Source organism: Gymnodraco acuticeps, unplaced genomic scaffold (genome assembly GCF_902827175.1).
Source record: "Gymnodraco acuticeps unplaced genomic scaffold, fGymAcu1.1, whole genome shotgun sequence".
Classification (NCBI taxonomy): Eukaryota; Metazoa; Chordata; class Actinopteri; order Perciformes; family Bathydraconidae; genus Gymnodraco; species Gymnodraco acuticeps.
The window spans coordinates 498401-524141 of NW_022990032.1; the positions used below are offsets into that span (position 1 = coordinate 498401).

Below are 25741 nucleotides of genomic sequence, written 5' to 3' on the forward strand. Positions count from 1 at the left end.
GACATGCTGACTGCAGTGGGATTTGAACCTGTGCTCCCCTGATCCGAAAACCAACGCTCTAATAATCCACTGCGCCACAGCCTCCGCTGGTATAATTCCACAAGTGGTGATAGGATGATAATGGTAATACACACTCTGTACAGTAGGTGGCGGTATGCACCTTAAAGTTGTTTGCAATCCGCCTTTAAATCGAGAGAAGAAGAAGAAGTGATGCACCGGAAGTGATGGTCTCGCTCTTTCTGATGGAACCAGATCGTGTCTCGTGGCTTCTCTCGTGTGTTCTCTCGCTACATCCATGGTCCTCTCTCGGTGTTCCTGAGGAAGTGTGTGTGCACAGCTGATCCATCCATCGTCTGTGTGTCTGGATGAACCTCTGACTTTGTGCTCTTTCTTCTGAAGCCTCTAGCTCGGACTCTAGAAGCTAGCTTAGCATGCTAGCTGGTAACACGCTAGCAACACAGAGTGAGAGAAACGGGAAGTGGTGATTTAGTAAACATGAGTGTTGTGCTGCTCTCGTTGGTGAAGCAGCGACTCACTGCGGCTGCTGAAGACATCTTTGTTCTGTTTGAAAGAACGATAGCAAAGTACGAGGAGGAACTGTCTCGTTCAAAACAGGAGAACGAGAGACACCGGAAACTACTGGACGCTGTTTTACAGCCTCAGCTTCAGATCCACAGAGCAGGTCTGTTCCCTCTTTATTCACTCGCTCTCACTCTTTAGACTCTGTATTAACTCGTGAGACTCTTACGGCCCGTCGACAGCTTCAATCTGCCCATTCACTTTGAATGGGGTGACGTCACGTTGCCGCTTTTTTTCGCCGAACTGAATTGTGGGTAGCATAGCGGTCCGTCTCTGCCGTCTCCGGCGTCAGAAGTTTGTTTCTGACGCCGGAGTAGCCAGCGCCAGCCAATCAAATCCCGTTTCGGAAAATCTAAAAGCTCAAGCCGTAGCCAATCAAACCGCGTCTAAGCTGGGAGAGATATCCCGCCGTTCATTTCTATATTTCAAAAAAAGATGGAGAAGAAACTAATTATCGCCGTTGCAAATCACCCGGTTTTGTACCAGACCCTCTTCACCTACCCGGATACAAATCGGAGGAACCAGTCATGGAGGGAGGTGGCAGAGACAGTGGGTGAAACTGGTAGGTTTTCGCCTGTTTGGGGAGTTTATATATATATATATATATTGCTCCCATAAAATCCCCGGGGGTTTTTGCTTTGTATGTCGGGGGCGGGAGATTCGTGTGATTGGTTGTTGGTCGCGTTGCTTGAATAAAATCCCCAAGCTTCAGACACGCCCAGCTCCAAGCTTTTTTTGAAGCTGTAGTGTGGATGCTCCGTCCACCTGTTAAACCCCAAGCCTGTTTTTCAGGTTTCAGGCTCGAAAATGACATTCCCAGAACAAATGACTATAACTTCACTTCTAAAAGGTTTATATGAATAATTGTTGTTATCAAAGCAAGGTTACATCTGTGAGTTGGATGTAGAAGTGTCAGAATCAATATAGATTTGTCTGTGTCAGAGTAAATTCAGATGGAACATAGCAACAAAATGCAAATTCCTGTCTCCGCCTAAAGAAAACCCATTACTTATAGTGAAGACTAAAAGCTTTAGGAATCCAAAGTATAACATATAATAAGTACCCTGTATCAAGATTGAGGCAAAACAAGTTATATTTGACCTTTTTAGAGAGGTTTATGAAAATAAAGTCCAGGCGGAATAAGCTTTGGGCACATTTGGTTCCATCAGTGCCATTTGACCTTTTTCAGGTACCAGACTATAAAAATCATTGTATTACATTGAATCATCACTATATGTATTCATGTATGTATTTTTTTTGTGTGTGTAAGTGTAGCTGTGTGTGTGTGTAGCTGTGTGGGTATGTGTAGGTGTGTAAGTGTAGCTGTGTGTGTATGTAACTGTACCAACGCGCTATACAATAAAACTACACTGTAGGTCATTGTGTGTAAGTGTACTTGCACAATAAAAAAAAACGGAAACATAGGTAACATTTGACTCCAACTGGGGCAGATTTATTTCAAACATTTTACCAACACACTATAGGCATGTAAAAACAAACATTTTACCAACGTACTATACAATAAAACCACACTGTAGGTTTGTAAAAACAACAAATATTTTACCAACACACTATACAATAAAATCACACTAGGTATATATATATATATATATACCTACCTGAATGTTCCAGTATTTAGGTCGTGCCACTCCCTGAAACAGTTCTTTTTGACAGTGAAGCACAGAGGGACCTGGCACTTCCTGCAGTACACAGGTGTCTTCACCCTTTTGAGTCCAGCATCTAGGCACCTCCTGCAGTTCTTCCTGACCTTGGTGGCATCTTCCCCATAATACTCGGACATGTGAGTGGTGGAGGAGGAGGGGGTGGTGGAGGTGCAGGGCCTTCAGCAGCGCCTTCAGCAAACTCCAACAATTCTGCAGCAAGCTGCTCCCTGAAAGTCTTCTGGGTGTGTGGCTTTGTCCTGCTGGGGTCACTCCTCATCTAACAAATGTGGAAAAAACAAAGAGATTAGATTAATTCACTGGCTTATACTTATAGGATAATATTGGACTATAAATGAATAATATTACACCAAATAAATAAGTAAACACATGTATATTCATTCACTGGCCATTCATTTAGAAAATGTAACTCCAAAAAGACAAGTAACACTATTTAGCATTTTGCCTAATCATTCCTGTAGCTTCTTGGCTAAGCTAGCACTGTGACGCAGTTCCACCAAACACATAAGTAATATATAAAAACAGAGAGATTACATACCTTTCCCGTGGTGGAAGTTCAACATCCGAGTCACTACTGTCCGGATCCAGGTCTGGCTGGAGGAGATCTTCATCATCCGACGAGGAGTCATCTGGTATGATCATAGCCCCGCTATCGTCAGCTAGCATCTCTAGCACTCTAGGCTCCGTAATGCGTAATGGAGCCGGAGCGGGCGTAGTTTATACTACGCAGGATCCTATCTTTGGAACCCATTGGTCGATTTGGGTGATTGACACCTTTTCTGAACCGTTAGAGCCAATAGAATCGAGTGACAGTTAGTAAGTCCCGCTAAACACTTGCGTCAATTAGAGAGAGGTTTGCGTAAACGGCACGTGAGACAGCATTAGCTCGGGACTGCGAAACTTTATACCTACTCTGCTGCCATGAATGTAATGATAGATTATCAGGAACAATTCTAAAGTGACTAAGAGACATTGGATTAACTTTAAGCAGCGTTTTTATTCCCTTGAACAAGAGCTTTGATCACAAAACAGCAACGGTAAGACATAATTATTGTTATGGTTTTGAAAACTGTTGTTTTTTTTCTTCTCTGTTCTGGCTGCTAGCTCAGTGAGTTTGTGTCCTACAGTGATGATACTTATAACAAAAATAATCTGTGGAGTATCAGCTTTCAGATGATATGTAGTTTGTGCAGAAAATATTAAGTTTTAAAGATCGTTTTTGCTAGTTAGCACCGGAAGTAGCATCTGCCCGTTTTAGCTAAGGGCTAATGCTAACGCTTCTTGTGAGACTTGTGTTTTGTTTCGGTAAAAATGGTTCGTATCGTCAGTTAGCTGAGATTCTTCTCGTTAATCTGGTATAACACATTAATAGGTTTTTAAATATTAAGATGCCCTGAGACACAGTGTCGTGAAAAAAAAAAAACAGGGTCCCCGCCGGCGGGGACCTTCGGGCTTAACAGGTTAATAGCTGTCTCTGCCGCCTGACGCTCTATTTGACACCATGTTCATATTTCTGGAGTAATTATACCGTTTCTTGATGAACATAAATATTGTTTTTCTGGCATCACTTTAACATTTTATGGGGGAAATCTGCATTTTGGTATGAGGGTGCATGCTGAGAGTAAGAGGGTGCAGTGCCCCTGTTACCCAGTTTAGAGAACTTCTGAAGTAATTGCAAACAGGACTCAGAGAGACACGGGGAGAGCAGGAGCTTTGATGGCAAACACTGACAGTTTATTTGGAGTTTCGGCCGGAGAATTCACAAGACGTGTCACGAGCCATGAGTTGACACAACGGATTCCAAACCAATTCTGAGGATCTCGACCCAGACCCATGTATTAAGCTGGTTCTGAGAGAATAATCAACATTGTGCATAACAAGATAAAACCATAACACCTCTATCAGCTGACGCCAACAGGCAGGAACAGGGAGACAAAACACTGAGAGCACAGCAGCCAAGCTACAGGTGCGTGTGCTCAGTGAGGTCAGTACAAACTGATAAACTGGGTCACAGTTATGGGCATAAGAAAATATTTCCCCAACAATTCTTCCCTTTTTATCAATTTTGATAAACAAAACCTACCCCAATAATACATTTGTTCGGAATCCCTAATAAATTAGATTATTCGGAAAGGGTGTTGGCATTTTGCATATTGTGTGACACGCTACAAAAAAGTACTTTCTGAGATCAAAAACTCTGTTGCAAAATAATGTGGTTTAATGAAAACTGGAATGATCCACTTATTCTCCTTGGACATGCACAATAGCCGTGTTCACACCAAGTACTTTGCAGTACTTAGTTCCCAGCACTTAATTCCCCTATGGAACTAAGAGCCGATCGCGTTCACACCGGAGTACTTTTCCCTGAGGGAAGATTGCGCAAATGAAGCCGCTGACGTCACTTCGCCTTCTTCTGATTTAGGTTTACTGGCAGGCCGCAAACGACTTCACGGCGTATCCTGCCACCCGAAGTCCCGGGCCGGAAGTCCCCGGAGTTGGGGGAGGCTACTGAAGCCTTCCGAGTAAATCGTCAGAATGCCGACACCTCCTCATCTCCACTGCTCCCATGTTTTATTTTTTGTTGCCATAAGTTAATCTCTCTGCATTTGTGCGCTGGGCTAATGCTAATAATGCTAATGCGAGGATAATAAAATGGCGGCTCTACAAAACATTTCAGAGTTTTACGGGGCGTGGTTTGCAATAGTGTTGTCACGATACCAACATTTTGGTTTCGATACCGATACCAAGTCAAGAATTGCGATTCCGATTCTTTTTCGATACTTTTCTTAAAAAAAGGGAAACAGTCTTAAATGTAATTATTGTGCTTTATTTCACACCATAACCATAACACAAACTTTTAAACAATGAGAACAATAAACAAAATAAATGACAATAATTCGTATTAAATAAAATTAAGCATCATCTCAAACAACTTTTTTGTTTTATAAAATATAATTTTTTTTATATTTTATTAACATTTAATAGTACAGTAATATAAATAATTATTGACAAAATGTATATTGCAGATGTTAGCCATATTGGTAAGTTAGCTAAAAAGATAGCCATATTAGACAGTTATCATTGCCATTAATTGCCTCGTTTGTCACAAAATAAATTACACTGGTTTGACTTAGATTTGAGGGCATGTGCATGTTATCTATCACATTCGCTTACCTGTCTGTCTTTAAATTCTTTAAACAGCTCTGGATTCCGGTTGGCGGGTGCTTAGCCAAGTCTGATGTGTTGAACTTGGCTCCCTTGGTTTGCAGGGATCTAAAACATGTCTCACAGACAGGCCTCGTGGTGTCTGTAGGCTTGCCCTCACTGTCAGAGATATAGCTAAAATACTTCCAAATTTCGCTTATGGCGTCTTTTTTGTCAACAAGCCGAGGCGCAGCGGCAGTTGCACTCCCTCTTGCAGACATGCTTCTCGTTTTCTCACATGCTCTGGCAGCTAGCGCGTGGCCGAGTGCACGAGAGAGGGGAGGGACTTAGAACGTGCTTGAGAGGGGCGGGACTGCAGGCACGGCTGCAGTGCAGGGAGAGTGGAAGCAGAGCGCTGAACACACACGGCTCTTATTAAAACGGCGCTTTCTCACCGGAGTACTTTTCCCCGTCATTCTTAAAGTACCGATACTAATGAAACGGCGGAATCGTACCGTTTTTAACGGCAGGGTATTGCGGTACCTTTCTAGTATCGGTACACCGTGCAACACTAGTTTGCAATTCGCCCAGCCAATCAGAACTGGGGCACTTTTTTCCCCCAGGAGAGTACCACCTCTCAGCAGGCACAACAAATGGGGGTAAAATGTACCTAAGTACTCTTTTTGGTGTGAACGCGACATAAGGGGTACTAACGGAACTAAACGGGAAAAGTACTCCGGTGTGAACGCTAGTGCTGGGGGGAAACGATTATTTTGAAAACGATTAATCGGGCGATTATTTGATCGATTAGTCGACTAATCTAACGATTATTTTTCTGTTGTTCAATTCATAAAAAACGTAATGTAAAAAAAAAAAAATTCACGATACTGTGTCTCAGGTAGTGCTGTAGCGACACGTCGACTTCAAAATATCGTCGACGACATATTTCCGCGTCGACGCGTCGCCACCATAGACTATGACGCCACACACACGTGGGTCACCCAAAGCAACAAGCAGTTCGCAATCGCACTTCTAACACAATGGAGACTGAAACGGCTACCAACTCCTCCTCACAGGATTGCGCACGAAGCCCTCAAACGAAAACATCTCGCCCCAGGTCTTCAAAAGCATGGGAATATTTTAAAGTTAGTCCAAAACGCAAAGATATTTATATATTTATATCTCACTGAGACTGCTGCTTGACCGGAAGCAGCAGCTAGCTGTGGTGGCAACCATTAGCAGCTAGCATTTGCTCTCCGATTTAAAATAGAATTATGGATTATAAATTCAATAATTTTTTTATACATAGACGTTAAAAACCTATGGATTAACCGATTCAGCCGCGTTTTTTCTCATTTGAATGCCATTGAACACGTATTTTGATCAGATTGACAGCTACGGCGGTGAGACGATCTCCCTAGAAGCTCTGTGAAGGTACGTGTTGTGATGACTGTATTTGCTTCCCCTGTCGCGAGTCCGGATCACTCAGTGATGATACTATGTACCTACATAATCTGTGGAGTCTCAGCTTTAATCGGATATATTGTATGTGCAGCTACGATAAGTAATAAGGGTACTTTTATCTTGAGTTCTGTGCCAATGTCCGTTAGCATTTTTCGCTCAGGGGTCATTTAGATGCTTCTTATGAGACTTGTGTTTTGTTTTGGTAAACATGGTTTGTATCGTCAGTTAGCTGAGATTATTTCCGTTAATCTGGTATAACACATTAATAGGTTCTTAAATATTAAGATCCCCTGAGACACAGTAACGTGAAAAAAATTTTTTTTACATTACGTTTTTTATGAATTGAACAACAGAAAAATAATCGTTCGATTAGTCGACTAATCGATCAAATAATCGCCCGATTAATCGTTTTCAAAATAATCGTTTCCCCCCAGCACTAGTCTCAGGGGATCTTAATATTTAAGAACCTATTAATGTGTTATACCAGATTAACGGAAATAATCTCAGCTAACTGACGATACAAACCATGTTTACCAAAACAAAACACAAGTCTCATAAGAAGCATCTAAATGACCCCTGAGCGAAAAATGCTAACGGACATTGGCACATAACTCAAGATAAAAGTACCCTTATTACTTATCATAGCTGCACATACAATATATCCGATTAAAGCTGAGACTCCACAGATTATGTAGGTATATAGTATCATCACTGAGTGATCCGGACTCGCGACAGGGGAAGCAAATACAGTCATCACAACACGTACCTTCACAGAGCTTCTCGGGAGATCGTCTCACCACCGTAATCTGATCAAAAGACGTGTTCAATGGCAATAAAATGAGAAAAAACGCGGCTGAATCGTTTAATCCATAGGTTTTTAACGTCTATGTATAAAAAAATGATTGAATTTATAATCCATAATTCCATTTTATGTAAAAATCGGAGCAAATGCTAGCTGCTAATGGTAGCCACCACAGCTAGCTGCTGCTTCTGCTAGGCTATGCAGCAGTCTCAGTGAGATATAAATATATAAATATATTTGCGTTTTGGACTAATTTTAAAATATTCCCATGCTTTTGAAGACCTATGGCGAGATGTTTTCGTTTGGGGGCTTCGTGCGCAATCCTGTGAGGAGGAGGTGGTAGCCGTTTCAGTCTCCATTGTGTTTGAAGTGCGATTGCGAACTGCTTGTTGCTTTGGGTGACCCACGTGTGTGTGTCGACGCGGAAATATGTCGTCGACATCGTCGACGCGTCGCTACAGCACTAGTGAACGCGCCTATTGTTATATTAATCAAAGCAATCATTTCAACTTGTGGTCAACAAACGACCCTGTGTCACCCTCTCTTCCACACACACCTCACGCAGGTGAACAGGATTATAATGAGTGCCGCCCATATCCATGTGACCCAAGCCAACCAATCAATAGTGCTCAAACAAATATCTTATATTAAAGTGGACCTATCATGCTATATTTGAACAATATATTGTAGGGCCATACCTATATAAAGTATATAAATATAGTTGTTTTTTTCAAAATACCAAACAGATCCTGCATTTTAGCCATGCCTCATTTCGCTCTATTTCCTCTTTTCCAGCCCTGATTTTGCAGGGGCTGATTCTGTGACGTAGCTTTAATGCAAATGAGCTGCAGCTGACCACGCCCCCCTACAGGAGAGGGGAGCATGCTTTGAGATCAGCTGCTGGGCTCTCAAAAGAGGGGGAGAAAAAGAGATCTCCGTCCTCCGTGTTTTATTCTTATATTATTATATAGAGTCATTATTCATTTGTTTTAACCTCTTAAGCCCCAAGCCTGTTTTTCAGGTTTCAGGCTCGAAAATGATATGCTCAAAACAAAGGACTATAACTTAACTTCTAAAAGGGTTATATGAATAATTTATTTTATCAAAGCAAGGTCACATCTGTGAGTTGGATGTAGAAGTGTCAGAATCAATAAAGATGTTTCAGTGTCAGAGTAAATCCAGATGGAACATAGTCACAAAGTGTACATTTTTGTCTCCGCCCAAATAAAACCCATTACTTATAGTGAAAACCACCCTTGAATGATGGATTAGTGGCCTAAAAGCTTTAGGAATCCAAACTATAACATATAATAGGTACCCTATATCAAAATTGAGGCAAAACAAGTGAGAATTGACCTTTTTAGAGAGATTTAGCAAAAAAAAGTCCAAGCGGACTAAGCTTTGGGCACATTTGGGTACATTTGGTTCCATCAGTGCCATTTAACCTTTTTCAGGTACCAGACTGTAAAAATCATTGTATAACATTTAATTATCACTATACGTATTCATTCCATAAAAAAATAATAATTATTGTTAAAAATAAATAAATAATTAAGTGGGTTTGTATGGTGTGTGTGGTGTGTGTGTGTGGGAAGTTCCCTCTTTGCATGAGATGCATGTTACTTGCACAATACAAATTAGGAAACTTAGGAAACATTTGACTCCAACTGGAGCAGATTTATTTAAAAAAATTAGCAACACACTATACAATCATTTTTTGGGTAAAAAAAACAACTTTATACAAACCCTGAATGTTACAGTATTACTACAGTAAGTCATGCCATGCCCTGTAACAGTTATTTTTGGTAGTGAAGCACAGAGGGACCTGACACTTCCTGCAGTACACAGGTGTCTTCACCCTTCAGTTGCCAGCATCAGAGCACCTCCTGCAGTACCTCCTGACCTTGGTGGCATCTTCCCCATGATACTCGGGTATCCAGAAGCCATATCTTCATCGCCTTCCTCACTGTGAAAACAAATGTGGAAAAAACAAATAGATTAATTCTCTGGCTTGTATTTTCAAAAATGTAACTCAAATCAGAAATAATTTCTCTACAACAACAGAACATCAATTTTGAGTGTGTGAAATAACATTATATCACTCAAAATGTATACCGTGTAAATTATGTGAGACGGGGTTCATATAATCTTTTCAATATTTAATAATATTCCGTCTGTCATATATTTATATATGTATATTGTGTATATACATATTATGTATGCATGTGTGTGTGTGTGTATATATATATATAAGTAATAATTGTAAGTCGCTTTGGATAAAAGCATCAGCTAAATGAAATGTAATACCGTGTTAAATTCAACATGTATATGTCTTGTTTATTTCAACAACAAGAACAAGAAACGGCATCCATCTTCTTTGTTGTTGAGTGTGTGAAAGAACATTATATCACAAGATGGATGCCGTCGTGTTATTGTCACGTGTGTGAAATTACTATAGATGAATACACTCTTACACCAAATAAATAACAAAAAGATAAAAACAGATGAATACTCTTACACAAAATAAATAAGTAATAGATACAAACAGACAGATTACCTTTCGGTGACGGAGGTTCATAATCAGTCATTACTGTCCCCTTTATGCTTGACGGGATCACTATCTTCCGACGGAGAGTCCTGAAATACGATGTCCAATGCCTCCTCGACGGACAAAAAAAGTCTTCTTTCTGGCTGCCATTGTTACAATGAAGACAAAGAAAACAAATCCTGCTGTTTTGCTGATCGATGTGCCGTTCTCTGCTCTCCTGTTGCCGCGGGACATGCTATGCTATGCTATGCTATGCGATGCTGCGTAAAAAGAGTTGGCTGTGCGTAAACCAGCTATACTGCCTTTACTTATACTTACGCAAGATCCTATCTCTGGAACCCATTGGTCGATTTGGGTGATTGACACCTTTTTTTAATCGTTAGAGCCAATCGAATCGAGTGGCAGTTTCAAAATACGTAAATATGTTACGCCTACGGAGGGGGAGCTATGCGTAAACTGCATCTCCCGCAGCTGAAGCCACGGACTGTTAATCGTTGGACCTACTCTTCTGCCGTGAATGAAAGGATTGATTATCAGTAATCATTTTAAAGTGACAAGAGACATTGGATTAACCCTGAGCAGCGTTTTTATTCCTTTGAACAAAACTTTTGATCACAAAACAGCCAAGGTAAGACCTAATTATTGCCATGGATTTGAAAACTGATATTGTTTACTTGCTATGTTCTGGCTGCTAGCTCGGTTAATGTTGGGCCTGTAGTGATGGGGTGTACACCCATGGAATCTGTGGAATCTCAGCTTTCAGAAAATGTGTTTGTGCAGAAAGTATGAATTATAAATGATCGTTTTTGTGAGTTATGAGCAGAAATAGCAATTGCCCGTTTTTGCCATGGGCTCATTTAGAGGCTTCTTGTGAGACTTATTTTTCGAAAAACATTTTTTTTTTCATATCGTCAGTTAGCCAAGTTTCCTCCGGTCAGATGGGTATGGAATATTAATAGTTTCATGAATGACACTTCAGATATAGCACTGTTGCTACATATATAGCATTTTCGGACCTGAGCTCGTGTCCGTGGGGCTTAAGAGGTTAAAGCTCAATAAATAACAAAGAAGACCTTTGACCAGCACTTTTCTAATTTTGTCTGGAAGATTTAAACTTTAACGGACATGTTGACCGGCGAAAAAAAATCTAACTGAAACTCTGCCGCACGGTCCCCTCGTTCCTTGGAAGAGGCGGAGAGGTGGGTGTTTGTCATCTGCTGGTGGACTAACCGGAGATAATTACAGTGCTGGCCTCGATGGGGAGGGATTGCATTGAATTACAGCTGCAGGAGCAAACGCTTGCCTCGGGGAGGGAGAAAAAGAGCCACAGCGGAGAATAAACAGAAGGGCAACCATGCGCGGGAAGTCTTCTTCTTCGTTGCTTTTGTGGCAGACTACAGCGCCACTTACAGGCCTGGCATATGTACTACAGCTCCAGCGCTTTCGAGCGGCAATGGCCGGCTTTGGCCCAACCCCACATTCCCCTGATAGGTGGAGAGTTGGCCATATAGGCGGAGCTCCTCGTTCCTGACGTCAGACCATTTTCAAATCTGTATTTGGGTATGGAGGAAAAGAGAGGGTTGTGTTTTCTGACACTTGGTGAGCTCCCTGACACACCGGGGACACATATTCATGTATAAAAGACGTACAGAAGTGCATTTTGCATGATAGGTCCCCTTTGAAACAAAAGGCATTACTATACATTTTTCATGGCTCCTATACAGTCAATCACAATCCTAAAAACTGATCTTCCATCAGTGTTTGGAGTAGGGCTGCACGATATATCGTGTTGTGACGATAATCGTGATATGCGATATTCACATCGCGTGGACGCACGATTTAAAAAATAAATTTTTTTTTTTTAAAAAGTAGGCAAATTAACTCAAACACGTCATGTTACAATCATTTTGCTTCTTGCTACAAAAGGAAAACTTGCGCGGCTCTCATGTCAGGGGTACTTGAGTGAGTGACAGCAAACCACCAATCACAATCAAATCTCCAAAGCAAACGCACCCGATGATTAAAGGTAGAAACACTGAATAAAGTAGTTTCATATGTTTCTCCAGGGCAGTTCGGCACTGCTAACCAAGCTAGCTCAGCTTGTTGCTATGATAAATTAAGATCCAGACGTCCGTGACTAAAATCCATCATCCGGTTAAATATAGTTAAAAAAAATACCAAATGTAAAGCATTAAAGTTCAAGAAAGGATGGTTTCTGGGGGAAAAACGGTATTTTCTTCAATTCCTGTATGTTTTCATATCGCAGGGGGGGGAAATCTCAATGTCAGTTTTTTTCAATATCGTGCAGCCCTAGTTTGGAGCATCTTTTTCCAAAGGTATAACAGTTAAAGGGGACCTATCATGCAAAATGCACTTTTGTACGTCTTTTATACATGAATATGTGTCCCCGGTGTGTCAGGGAACTCACCAAGTGTCAGAAAACACAATCCTCATTATTTTCCTCCATACCCAAATCTCTAAAAACTAGGGATGCACGATATTGGTTTTTTGAAACCGATACCGATAACTTCCTGCTTCTCAAGACCGATACCGATAACCGATAATAATATAATATATATATATATATTAAATGTACCTGTAGTTTTTGCACAGCTGGTGGTAAAAAAAAGACTAGTAGTGAGCAAATGACATGAGCATTACTACTATGAACAAAACTAACCCTCTATGATGAAGTTAGAGATCGTTTTAGCCCTGGGGTCGTCTTTGGCAAACTTCTTGCCTTTTTCAAAAGCCTCGTCGATAGGTAAAAGCCCCGGTGCCTTTGCAGCTGGCTTTGGATTCGCCGCTAGTTTAGCAGCGCAGGCGTCTTCGTACGCTTTTAACACACCACCGTAGCGATGGCGATGTTTCAGGTGACTAATCAGGTTGGAAGTATTATAGCTTGTTGCCTTTTTCCCTCCTCGTGGAACTTCTGCATTGCATTTGTTAATACAAATAGCAAGCGAACTATCTAACTCTGAAACTTTGAAATAGTCCCATACTACCGGCGACATGTTTGTTTACTGTCCTGGCTTCACGGCCGCACACCATTTACGTCACAGCCAGGCATGAGTTAGGGAGCGCTGGATTTGTGAAAAACTCCCCTCTTCCTAAACCACTAATACTACAGTACTGGCAAAACGGGAGGAGCCGAGTGAAAAACAAGCGCCCCTCATCCCAATCCACCCACACCGCAGTATTTTTTTACCCAAAAAATATATTGTATATTATCGGGGCTATTAATACTTTTATCGGGATGACTTCATAATTCCTAATATCGGGCCGATAATTATTGTGCACCACTACTAAAAACGGATCTGATACAGACTGATACAGATTTGAAAATTCTCTGACGTCAGGAACGAGGAGCTCCGCCTATATGGGCAACTCTCCACCTATCAGGAGGAGACAGACACTGCCATTACAGTTCGAAAGCGCTGGAGACACTGTAGTACATATGCCAGGCCTGTAGGTGGCGCTGTAGTCTGCCACAAAAGCAGCGAAGAAGACTTCAAACAGATTCAGCCCTTGCTAAAACAGGGCTAAAAAAGAGCAAATGGAGCGAAATGAGGCATGGCTAAAATGCAGGATCTGTTTGGTATTTTGAAAAAAAAACTTTGCAGGCATGTTTTATATAGGTATGGCCCTACAATATATTATTCAAATATAGCATGATAGGTCCACTTTAACATACATGAAATAACACAGGAATATAATAACACAAACCATTTAATCCTAGCTAACTTTATCATGTATTTATCAATTATCAATATTATACATTTGTATGATCAATGTAGTACATTATAATCTTACCTATAATAATATAATCTTAACCTATTCAATTTAAAGGACTGTACGAATAAAGGTATTCTGATTCTGGAGCTAAACACCAGTTACTTTATCAATTACTCGATTTAAAAGGCTATAAGTATTCAGTCTATAAACTTAACATTATAGAACTATCAACCTAGGATTACATTACTCTGACTTCATTCAATATTCAATCAAAAGACTATGCATGTTAACATCATTACATTACTTAAGGCGAGACACCCCAGGTGAATAGGGTAATTTTTTTTACTTAAAGGTATCAGCTAGACATTTCTCCAGTTAATTACTTACAATAAGGCAATTGTTTTTTGTATTGCAAGTTTTCTGAAATAGTATTTTTAAATATGCAAATTATCCATGATCTCATTAAATATGCACATATTTTAACACATTTCAGGAATTGAAATCTGAACTTTGCATAAAGCCAGGTTCAAAATTCTTGTTTCATTTTGTAGTTATATTAGTATCTAAGGCTTTTACAGAAGGGATATTGGATATCTCCATAAATCAGAAAATACTGTCAACAGCCCTAAAATATCAATTTTCGCCATGTTTTTAGGTATACAATGTTTTATAATTCAGGCTATGAATGAGATATGAACAAACCCTTCCGTAAAATCCTTCATAATATTGATAGGAATATAACTGGAAGGTTTGGTGTATGTACGTGCTACTGAAGTTGACATTTCGAACTCAGAGTAGGAGAAAAAACTCATTTTGAGAAAACGACCTTTAAAGATTGCAGCTAGCTAAACCCTCCTGTTCTTTGGATGATAGCTTGCACATCGACGCACTCCGTGAAGGTATTTCATGTTCAGGGTCATTTGTTTTTTGTATAACCTTGCTTCGTGCAAGTGACAATTGTTGTCGTCTTCTCTGTGAACGTTTTTTTCGCCGTTCTTTTTGCCATTTTGAGATTTGAATTTCTAGCGGAAAGCAAACCAGGAAGTGTTATAGCACACCACGTGACGCATCTGAACGAATCACGTTGTCAGAAATTGACGTCACACCAGCCAATGAGATTTCGTTTCTTGGTTTAAGACCCCTTTGTGCTTTCACGATTGGTTTCTGATACAAAGGAAATGACAATATTTGGATACGATGAGATTGTGCAGGAGAGACGGAGCTTTCCAACGATACATCTGATGACATGCTGCACACAGCGGTCACGGTACTTTATGTTACGTTAGAATGCTAACTTTTGGTGAATTTAGGAGAAATCTACAGACGCAAATAGACAAACTATAGTAAAATATAGGGGTGCACCGAATGGGAAATTCTTGGCCGAAACCGATACCGAAAATAGGAAACAGTTGGCCGAAAACCGAATGCCGAAAGGCCGAAAATGATTAATAGAAATATATATATATATATATATATATATGTATATATATAATGTATATATATATATATATATATATATATATATATATATATAATGTATACATTTTTTACCAATGTTGTTCAGCTACCTGATTATGGAAATAGACATGATTATGGCAAAACTTAACTTAAATAATAATCACTATTATGGGTCCATAAAACATTTATTCAGCACTTTTGAATGCATACAGTACATTTATATATGTCATGTATTATTGCTAAAAAACATTATATCGCAGTCTTAGTGTCGCCAACTCGTTTCTAATATGCAAAGACAACAAATGCGTCTATGATGTGTTTTCGATCAGACGAGATCTCTCTCCCCCGTCTGTGTGCGAGGGGGCGGGGCAGTTTACACACACGCAGCTGCTACATGCAGCAGAGCACACTGCGGAGATGGCGGAGAGAACACGCTCCGAGGTGTGGTTAAACTTTACCCGTCTCGATGTGGAGAATACTTGTTACCATAAGTGCAATAAGAGTTTAGCATGTAAGCACGAGCAATTTGTCTAAACATTTAGCAAAAGTGCACCGCATGCAGACGGAGGAATGTACCGGGTTCGACCGTCTTTCTAGCAGTTCTGTAGCCCCATCCAGGAGTAACGTTTCCACGTCAGGTGTTATGTATGCTAGCAGCAACACACGGAGTTAACTACATTATACAAACATGGGTTAATGATTAGAGGTAACTGAGTTATTTAGTTTGTTAAAATTTCAGCTATTCTGTTTACAGTCTGTCATCAGATTATTGAATACGATTTGTTAAAGGCTCAGGGCAATCTCGATGACAAAGGTCAATGTTCCCCCCCCTGTGAGCCAGCCGCGAGCATGGTCGCCGCGTCTTTATTACGTCATCACAACAACACATTAGGTTACCAACGTAAGCCTGTTCTGACATTCGGTGATATTTTTTCGGTGCTAAAAGCCCTTTCGGCCGAAAGGGCCTTTTTAACCCTTTTCGGCCGATAATTTTCGGTGCATCCCTAGTAAAATAAACACTTAAATGTGTATTTTGTACGTTTTCCTTCCAAAAGCCTGAAGGAAAACATGTTATAGAATCAAAATAGCACAAAATCTCAAAATTGACCAGTACTTGAAAAACGATGTTTTTGCCTGCCGTGTCTCGCCTTAAACTATCAATCATGATGTCCTTTCAAAATCTGAAAGAGAAAAGTTAAACAATTCTCAAAATGTTTAACGATCTGAAAAGGAAAAGTTAGGCAAATATTCAGAGAGTTTTGTAAAAACCTAGAAAGGAAGGATTATCCATCCATCCATCTTCTCCCACTTATCCGTGGTCGGGTCGCGGGGGTAGCAGTTCCAGCAGAGAGCCCCAAACTTTCTTTTCCCTGGCGACATCAACCAGCTCTGACTGGGGCATCCCAAGGCGCTCCCAGGCCAGCGAAGAGATATAATCCCTCCACCTGGTCCTAGGTCTACCCCTTGGTCTCTTCCCAGCTGGACGTGCCTGGAACACCTCCCTAGGGAGGCGCCCAGGTGGCATCCTAACTAGGTGCCCGAACCACCTCAACTGGCTCCTTTCGACGCGAAGGAGGAGCGGCTCAACTCCGAGTCCCTCCCTGATGACCGAACTTCTCACCTTATCCCTAAGGGAGACACCAGCCACCCTGCGGAGAAAACCCATCTCGGCCGCTTGTATCCGCAATCTCGTTCTTTCGGTCATGACCCATCCTTCATGACCATAGGTGAGGGTAGGAACGAAAATGGCCCGGTAGACAGAGAGCTTTGCCTTCTGGCTCAGCTCCTTTTTCGTCACAACGGTGCGGTAAAGCGACTGCAGTACCGCTCCCGCTGCTCCGATTCTCCGGCCCATCTCACGCTCCATTGTTCCCTCACTCGAGAACAAGACCCCGAGATACTTGAACTCCTTCACTTGGGGTAAGGACTCATTCCCTACTTGAAGTGGACAGTCCATCGGTTTCCTGCTGAGAATCATGGCCTCAGATTTGGAGGTGCTGATCCTCATCCCAGCCGCTTCACACTCGGTTGCGAACCGATCCAGTGAGTGCTGAAGGTCGCAGACCGATGAAGCCATTAGAACCACATCATCTGCAAAAAGCAGTGGTGCAATCCTTAGTCCACCGAACTGCAGACCCCCTCCCCCACGACTACGCCTCGAAATCCGATCCATGTATATTACAAACAGGATTGGTGACAAAGCGCAGCCCTGGCGGAGGCCAACCCTCACCGGAAATGTGTCCGACTTACTGCCGAGGACCCGGACACAGCTCTCGCTTTGGGAGTACAGAGATTGGATGGCCCTGAGTAGAGACCCCCTCACCCCATACTCCCGCAGCACCTCCCACAGTAACTCCCTGGGTACTCGGTCATACGCCTTCTCCAAGTCTACAAAACACATGTAGACCGGATAAGCATACTCCCAGGCCCCCTCCAGGATCCTTGCGAGAGTAAAAAGCTGATCCGTCGTTCCACGACCAGGACGGAATCCGCATTGTTCCTCCTCAATCTGAGGTTCGACAATCGGCCTGACCCTCCTTTCGAGTACCTTAGAGTAAACTTTCCCGGGGAGGCTGAGTAGTGTGATGCCTCTGTAATTGGCACACACCCTCTGATCCCCTTTTTAAAAAGTGGAACCACCACCCCGGTCTGCCACTCCTTCGGTACTGTTTCCGACTTCCACGCAACGTTGATGAGACGTGTCAACCATGACAGTCCCTCAACACCCAGAGCCTTCAGCATTTCCGGGCGGATCTCATCCACCCCCGGGGCTTTGCCACTGTGGAGTTGTTTGACGACCTCAGTGACCTCCCCCCGGGAGATTGGTGTTGATCCCCCATCATACTCCAGCTCTGCCTCTAACATAGAGGGCGGAGTTGTCGGGTTCAGGAGTTCCTCAAAGTGTTCCTTCCAACGCCCTAACACTCCATCAGTTGAGGTCAACAACGTCCCATCCTTACTGTACACAGCTTGGATGGTTCCCTGCTTCCCCCTCCTGAGGTGTCGGACAGTTTTCCAGAACAACTTTGGTGCCGCCCGAAAGTCCTTCTCCATGTCTTCTCCAAACTTCTCCCACACCCGCTGCTTTGCCTCGGCCACGGATGAGGCTGCTGCCCTTCGGGCCTGTCGGTACCTTGCAACTGCCTCGGGAGTCCCCCGGGATAACAAATCCCTGAAGGCCTCCTTCTTCAGTCGGACGGCTTCCCTGACCACCGGTGTCCACCAGGAGGTTCGAGGGTTACCGCCCCTTGAGGCACCTAGGATCTTGAGACCACAGCTCCCCGCCGCGGCTTCGGCAATAGAGCCTTTGAACACCGACCACTCTGGTTCAATGTCCCCAACCTCCACAGGAATGCCCGAAAAGCTCCGCCGGAGGTGTGAGTTGAAGGCCTCCTGAACTTGGGCCTCCTCCAGACGTTCCCAGTTCACCCGAACTACACGTTTGGGCTTACCAGGTCTATCCAGAGGCTTCCCCCGCCACTCGACCCAACTCACCACCAGATGGTGATCAGTTGACAACTCCGCCCCTCTCTTTACCCGAGTGTCCAAAACATACGGCCTCAGGTCCGATGATACGATAACGAAATCGATCATGGACCTTCTGCCTAGGGTGCTCTGGTACCACGTACACTTATGAGCATCCTTATGTTCGAACATGGTGTTTGTTATGGCCAATCCATGACTAGCACAGAAGTCCAGTAACAAACCACCACTCCGGTTCAGATCAGGGGGGCCGTTCCTCCCAATCACGCCCCTCCAAGTGTCTCCATCATTGCCCACATGTGCGTTGAAGTCTCCCAGCAAGATTAAAGAGTCCCCTTCAGGAGCCCCATACAGGACTCTTTCCAGGGTCTCCAAGAAGGCCGTATACTCTGAACTGCTGTTGGGTGCATAAGCACACACAACAGTCAGAGTTTTCCCCCCCATAACCCGCAGGCGTAGGGAGGCGACCCTCTCGTCCACTGGGGTAAACTCCAACAACGAAGCACCTAACCGGGGACTTGTGAGTATCCCCACACCCGCCCGGCGCCTCACACCTTGAGCAACTCCGGAGAAGAATAGAGTCCAACCCCTATCCAGAAGTAAGGTTCCAGAGCCGACGCTGTGCGTAGAGGTGAGCCCAACCAGATCCAACTGGTAATGCTCCACCTCCCGCACAAGCTCCGGCTCCTTCCCCCCCAGAGAGGTGACGTTCCACGTCCCCAAAGCCAGCTTCTGTCGCCCGGGTCTGGTCCGTCGAGACCCTCCGCTTTCACTGCCACCCTTCTGGCAGCGCACCCGACCCCATCGATGTTTCCCGTAGGTGGTGGGCCCGCGGGACGAAAGGAAGGATTAAGCATTCTTTAAACTTGAATTCATACATTTTTAAATGCTACAACTCTGTATGGAGCCCCTAAAGTAGGGGTAGCCAACACGGTGCCCGCGGGCACTTAGTCGCCCAAGCAAATACAAAATGTAAAAAATACACAAAACAAAAAAGGAAATGAAATTAAAAGAATCTACCCTATGCATAAACGAAACGTCAATCATAGCGAACTCTATCTACTTACTACAGCTCTATCTATCCAACACCCCTCTTCCCCCCACCCCCTCAATGAATATCGACCAATCACGTTTTGGCAGATTCTACACATCAGCCCCATTGAACAGCCTGTCGTGCCAGCCTATACTCTACATGAGGGGCAGAGCTTTACTGTGTGTGTTGCAACTTGCATATATATTTATTGCACTCGACGCACACACACGCATGGCGTAATTTCCACTGGGGACCGGGGGGACATGTTTGTGTCCCCCCACTTTAAAATAAATATGTTAATTATTATTTTTTTATCGCAAGCCATCATCGCCACGGAGGAGCACACAGCCTCTGTGAGCGAGCGAGACAGAGGGAGAGCGAGCTAGGGAGAGCACACCTTTATCTATTTAATATAGATAAAGTAAGAAATCATTCCAATGCGTGCTATAGGACAGTAAAAAAATATATATATGATTAGTAAAATATGCATAAATAAAAGGAAAGAATACTAACTAGGTAAGATAAGAATAAACAAGTTTAAATGATTTGTTATTGGTTGTGATCATATTCTAAAGATGTTTGGATCATTGAAAAGTATACAGCTCCCTTTCATCTGAGTGTTGAGAGCTGTATCCATAAACTCATGTTCAGATTGATGCATTTAACTTCAATATTTAAAAAAAAATCTTCCCCGGACCCCCCTAGAGGATGTGAGGTCCACCCCCAAATAAAGCTGGTTAAAATAATTAAATTGCATACATTTTCTTTTAGTAAACACTGAAAACGGGTCCCACAGACCCAAACAGCACACAAAGGATAAAGGTAAGCATATCATAATGTTAAAATGTGCTAAATATATACACTTAAAAAAAGTAAAGTAAAAGTAGCTCACGACTTATTTTATTTTTTGAAAGTAGCCCTCATCCTAAAAAAGGTTGGTGACCCCTGCCCTAAAGGGACATGGACAAAAAAAAGTCAGGCTAGTTTCTCGTGCCCACGAGAAACTAGCCTGACTTTTTTTCTAAAACGTTTTTGGAGAAAGTTACCGCTGCGCCAAGGAGGAAGTGGAGCACACAGGAGGAAACTACCATCTCATTGCAGACTGTTATGTTTACTTGGGGAAATGACAGTGCATAAAACGGTGAACCTCTGTCAACTTCAATGATGCCGTTTAAAAACGTAAAAAATTAAGGCAGGTGCTGGCCCTTGACGACCGCCCGTTCTGTGATTCTAAGGATGGCCAGTCCGCCCAACACACACACACACACACACACACACACACACACCTCTACACACATCGAACTGCCCGATTACTCCCCCTTTTATTAGTTTTATGAAGGAGATGTCCGGTCACCAGGGTGCGTGTGTGTGTGTGAGATTTCTCTCACAGAGTGCAGATTGTTTTGCCCAGACCTGTCTCTCTAATAATAATGGATTACATTTTTTTTTTTTTTTTAAATGGAAAAGTAGGTTTATTGCTTATGGATGATCAGAAATCATTTCAAAGTTACACAGACACATTGGATTAACCCAGTGGTTCTCAAAGCTGATTATCGAGCCTTCAATGTAACTGTCACACTGTGTATATGCGTGCGGATTGTTGCAGTAGAACATTCCTCTGTAGCGCCCGGTACATTAACGGGAAACCCTAAATGTTTGAGCACCGTCTATGAAACGTCAAGCTACCCCACAGCACCCTCAAAATAAATCTCTGTCACCGCCACTGAGCCTGACTATTTTGTGTTGGGGGGGGGGGGGCCCGACAGAAAAAGTTTGAGAACCATTGGCTTAACCTGTTTAGCGGGGGCTCTCTGGGTTTTTTTTCTCACGAAACTGTCTCTTAGGGATTCTTAACATTTAAAAACCTATGATTGTGTTATACCCACTTAACGGGAAGAAACTCAGCTAACTGACGATACGAACCATTTTTACCGAAACAAAACACAAGTCTCACAAGAAGCATCTAAATGAGCCCTGAGCGAAAAAATACTAACACACTTGGCACAGAACTCTAGGTATAAATACCCTTATTACTTATCGGATCTGTACAAACAAGATATCGATTAGCAAGCTGAGATTCCACAGATTCCAGACGTATAAGTATCATCACTGAGATAGAACTCGCGACATGGGAAGCAAAGCAGACATCACACCACGTAACATTACGGAGCATTCACGGGACATCGTCTTACCTTAGCTGTTTTTCTGATCAAAAGTCGTGTTCAATGGCATTAAAACAATAACAACGCTGCTGAAGGTTAATCCAATGTGTCTGTCACTTTTAAATGATTACTGATTATCCATCATTCACTTTATGTCAATAACGGAGTTTTCATATTAGCTGAGTGTATCACAGCTTCCGGTTCCGGGGCATTCTGGCTACGCATCACTCATTCACCTATGGGTAATGTTTAGATGGATTTTAGGAACTTCCCCTCAATTATATTGGCTCTAACGATTAAGAAGAGATCTCAATCATCAAAATCGAACGAGGGGGGCCAGAGATATGGAAAATGCACCCAAATGACCCAGAAGTGGGTTTTCTTTTCTAAATCTCTCTAAAAAGGTCAAATTTCACTTGTTTTGCATCAATCTTGATACAGGGTACGTATTATGTTATAGTTTGGATTCCTAAAGCTTTTAGTCTACTATCTCATCATCCAAGGGTGGTTTTCACGATAAGTACTGTTTTTTTTTTGGACGGACACTATCATTTACATTTTTTTTACTATGTTCAATCTGAATTTACTTTAAAATAAACAAAATCTATATTGATTGTGACTTTTCTACATCCAACTCGAAGGTTTATCATTGCTTTGAGAAAAAGGATTATTAATTTACCCCTTTTTAAAAGGGAAGATATAGTCATTTGTTCTGGGAATGTCATTTTCGAGCCTGAGACCTGAAAAACAGGCTCAGGGTTAAAACAGGTTAATGCACAAAGGCAGCAGTTCATCGGCTTATCACGCTGAAATAGAGATTTGTGCCGCATTGATGCAGTTATTTATTTTGTATTGGCCTTATGTATTATTAAAATGTTCTGAGATGCTGGATTTTGGCTTTCATTTAATCATCAAGATTAAAACAAATAAACGCTGGAAAATAATTCACTTTGTGTGTGATGAATCTGTGATATATACATTTAAACTTTATAAATTGAATTACTGATATAAACTCACTTTTCCATGATATTTAATTTATTGAGATGCACCTGTATGAGTCCAAGTACAGGTTTAGCGAGGCGGTGAGAGATGCTAAACGACTACTCTGAGAAACCCCAACACCAGTTCTCAGCTAACGACTCTGCAGACAGGTCACAAACTATAAGGCTACGGCCTCACACTCCGTGAACGGCCGACCGATCTGGAAAAGCATTTAAAATAAGGAATGGATAAGGGCTGCAAAGTTAAAGAAGTGTTAATCGTGGTTAGATTTTAAATTCTAATACTCTACAGTTTCTCTGAATATGTGTTTCCTGTTTCCTGCAGACGTCCAGCAGCTGGTGGTGGTTGAAGAAGAGGTTCCCCCTGAGCAGCAGGAGTGGAGCTCCAGTCTGGACCAGGAGGACCCAGAGCCCCCCCCACACATTAAAGAGGAACAGGAGGAACTCTGGAGCAGTCAGGAGGGAGAGCAGCTTCAAGGGCTGGAGGAGGCTGATATCACCAAGTCCACATTCACTCCTGTCCCTGTGAAGAGTGAAGATGATGAAGAGAAACCTCAGTCCTCTCAGCTTCATCAAAGACAAACTGAACACCTGGAAACAGAAGCTGATGGAGAGGACTGTGGAGGACCAGAACCAGCCAGGAACTCAGATCCAGAGAGACATTTACAACCAGAGACTGAGGACAACCCTGGAGACTCTTCTGAACCTGACACTGAAGACAGTGCTGATTTGAAGGAGACCAGAGAACCAGGTTCAAACCCTCAGAAAAATAAACAAAACCCTGTCAGTGATTCAAGACGTAGTGCAGGAGAGAAAGCATTTGGCTGCTCTTTGTGTGAGAAAACGTTTACACAGAGAGGACATTTAAATCGACACATGAGAATCCACTCAGGAGAGAAAACATTTGGCTGCTCTTTGTGTGGGAAAGAAATTCGCAGCAAGTCAAATCTAAAAGTACACATGAGAATCCACACACGAGAGAAACCATTTATCTGCACAATTTGTAAGAAATCTTTTGCACAGAGAGGAGATTTAAAGAAACACACGAGAGTCCACACAGGAGAGAAACCATTCAGCTGCTCAATTTGTAAGAAATATTTTTCACAGGGAGGAGATTTAAAGAAACACATGAGAATCCACACAGGAGAGAAACCATTTATCTGCCCAGTATGTAAGAAATATTTTGCACAGAGAGGAACTTTAAAGAAACACATGAGAGTCCACACAGGAGAGAAACCATTCAGCTGCTCAATTTGTAAGAAATATTTTGCACACAGAGGAAATTTAAAGAAACACATGAGAATCCACACAGGAGAAAAACCACTCAGTTGCTCAGTCTGTGAGACATCGTTTGCACAGATAGCAGATTTAAAGGAACACATGAGAATCCACACAGGAGAGAAACCATTCAGCTGCAGAGTGTGTGACAAAAGATTCACCCGGAGATATCGGGTCAAAATCCATAAGTGTGTTGGTCGTCAGTCCTCACAGCTTCATCAAACTCAAACTGAGGAGAACAGAGAGGCAGAGCCTCCAGCCAGTAGCTCAGCTGAACACATGGAAACATAAGCTGGTGGAGAGGACTGTGGAGGACCAGAACCAGCCAGGAACTCAGATCCAGAGAGACATTTTCAACCAGATACTGAGGACAACCCTGGAGACTCTTCAGAACCTGAGACTGAAGACAGTGATTATTATTAGGTTTAAACTCTTTGAGTTAGTCCCAGTAAGTGTGTATAACGTGATACCTGCTCTGAGTGTGATAAAACATCATTGCTCTAAGTCGAGTCTGAATGTGCATTAAAACAAATATTAAGCACAGAAACAAGTCCATTGTGCTCTAATTAGACCCTCCAGAAAAACGCGATTCTGCGATCGCAGAATTTACCGCATAATCAGCAAAATGGCGCAGATTTTTAAAAGGCCGCACAAAGTTGAGAGAAAAAAAAGTTAACTCTTCTTGACGTGAAGTGATGATGATGATGATGATGACGCGACGTCATCAGCTTGCGCATCACAGAAGGTAAACAACACCGTAGAGTGAACGTGTGGAGCTCACACGAGAGAGAAAACACCAAGATGAAAAAATCTAATCCATCTCATGACGAACATTTCTGCTAAAGACCGGGCAAAGCAGTACCCCGATGTCTTGCACGAAAGTGGGGGGAAACTATTCTGCACCCCGTGCAACTGTGTGTTGGAGCATAAGAGAACATCGACGGTGACGACTAGGGTTGGGTATCGTTTGAATTTTCACGATTCTGATTCCGATTCCGATTCTACTTTTCGATTCCGGTTCTTAATGGTTCTCAATTCCGATTCTTTGAGGGACAGGGTAAAAAAATAATTAGGGCCGGGACCCGATTAAAAAAATTAATCTAATTAATTAGAAGCTTTGTAATTAATGAATCAAATTAATCGCATTTTTAATCACATATAAATATTTGACCTAAGAACAGTGAGAAGCAATTTTTTTCACATGGATTTTAGTATACCATTAGGCGTATTCACACCGCAGTACTTTTCCCACAAAGGTTCATGAAAATTTAGTTTATGAGAACTCTTTGAACCTGGGGGTGGATTAGGCAAATGAAGCCGCTGACGTCACTTCTTCTTCTTCTGCTTTGGGTTTACTGGCAGGCCGCAAACC

The 25741-nt window shown here is 42.4% G+C and overlaps 1 protein-coding gene across 1 annotated transcript; it reads left to right on the top strand.

Annotated features, from left to right (window-relative positions):
• Positions 1-203: 203 nt before the first annotated feature.
• On the top strand, positions 204-24916 carry LOC117545315 (zinc finger protein 391-like). The gene is made up of 2 exons (XM_034215042.1): positions 204-682; positions 23417-24916. Exons 1-2 carry the CDS (start codon positions 496-498, stop codon positions 24658-24660), a joined length of 1431 nt encoding a protein of 476 aa, XP_034070933.1. The 5' UTR covers positions 204-495; the 3' UTR covers positions 24661-24916.
• The last annotated feature ends 825 nt before the right edge of the window (positions 24917-25741 follow it).

Excerpts from the sequence above, each read along its gene's own strand:
- LOC117545315 (XM_034215042.1), top strand. The coding sequence starts at position 496 with ATGAGTGTTGTGCTGCTCTCGTTGGTGAAGCAGCGACTCACTGCGGCT. Across the intron at positions 683-23,416 it reads GCTTCAGATCCACAGAGCAG|ACGTCCAGCAGCTGGTGGTG; the intron begins GTCTGTTCCCTC and ends TGTTTCCTGCAG.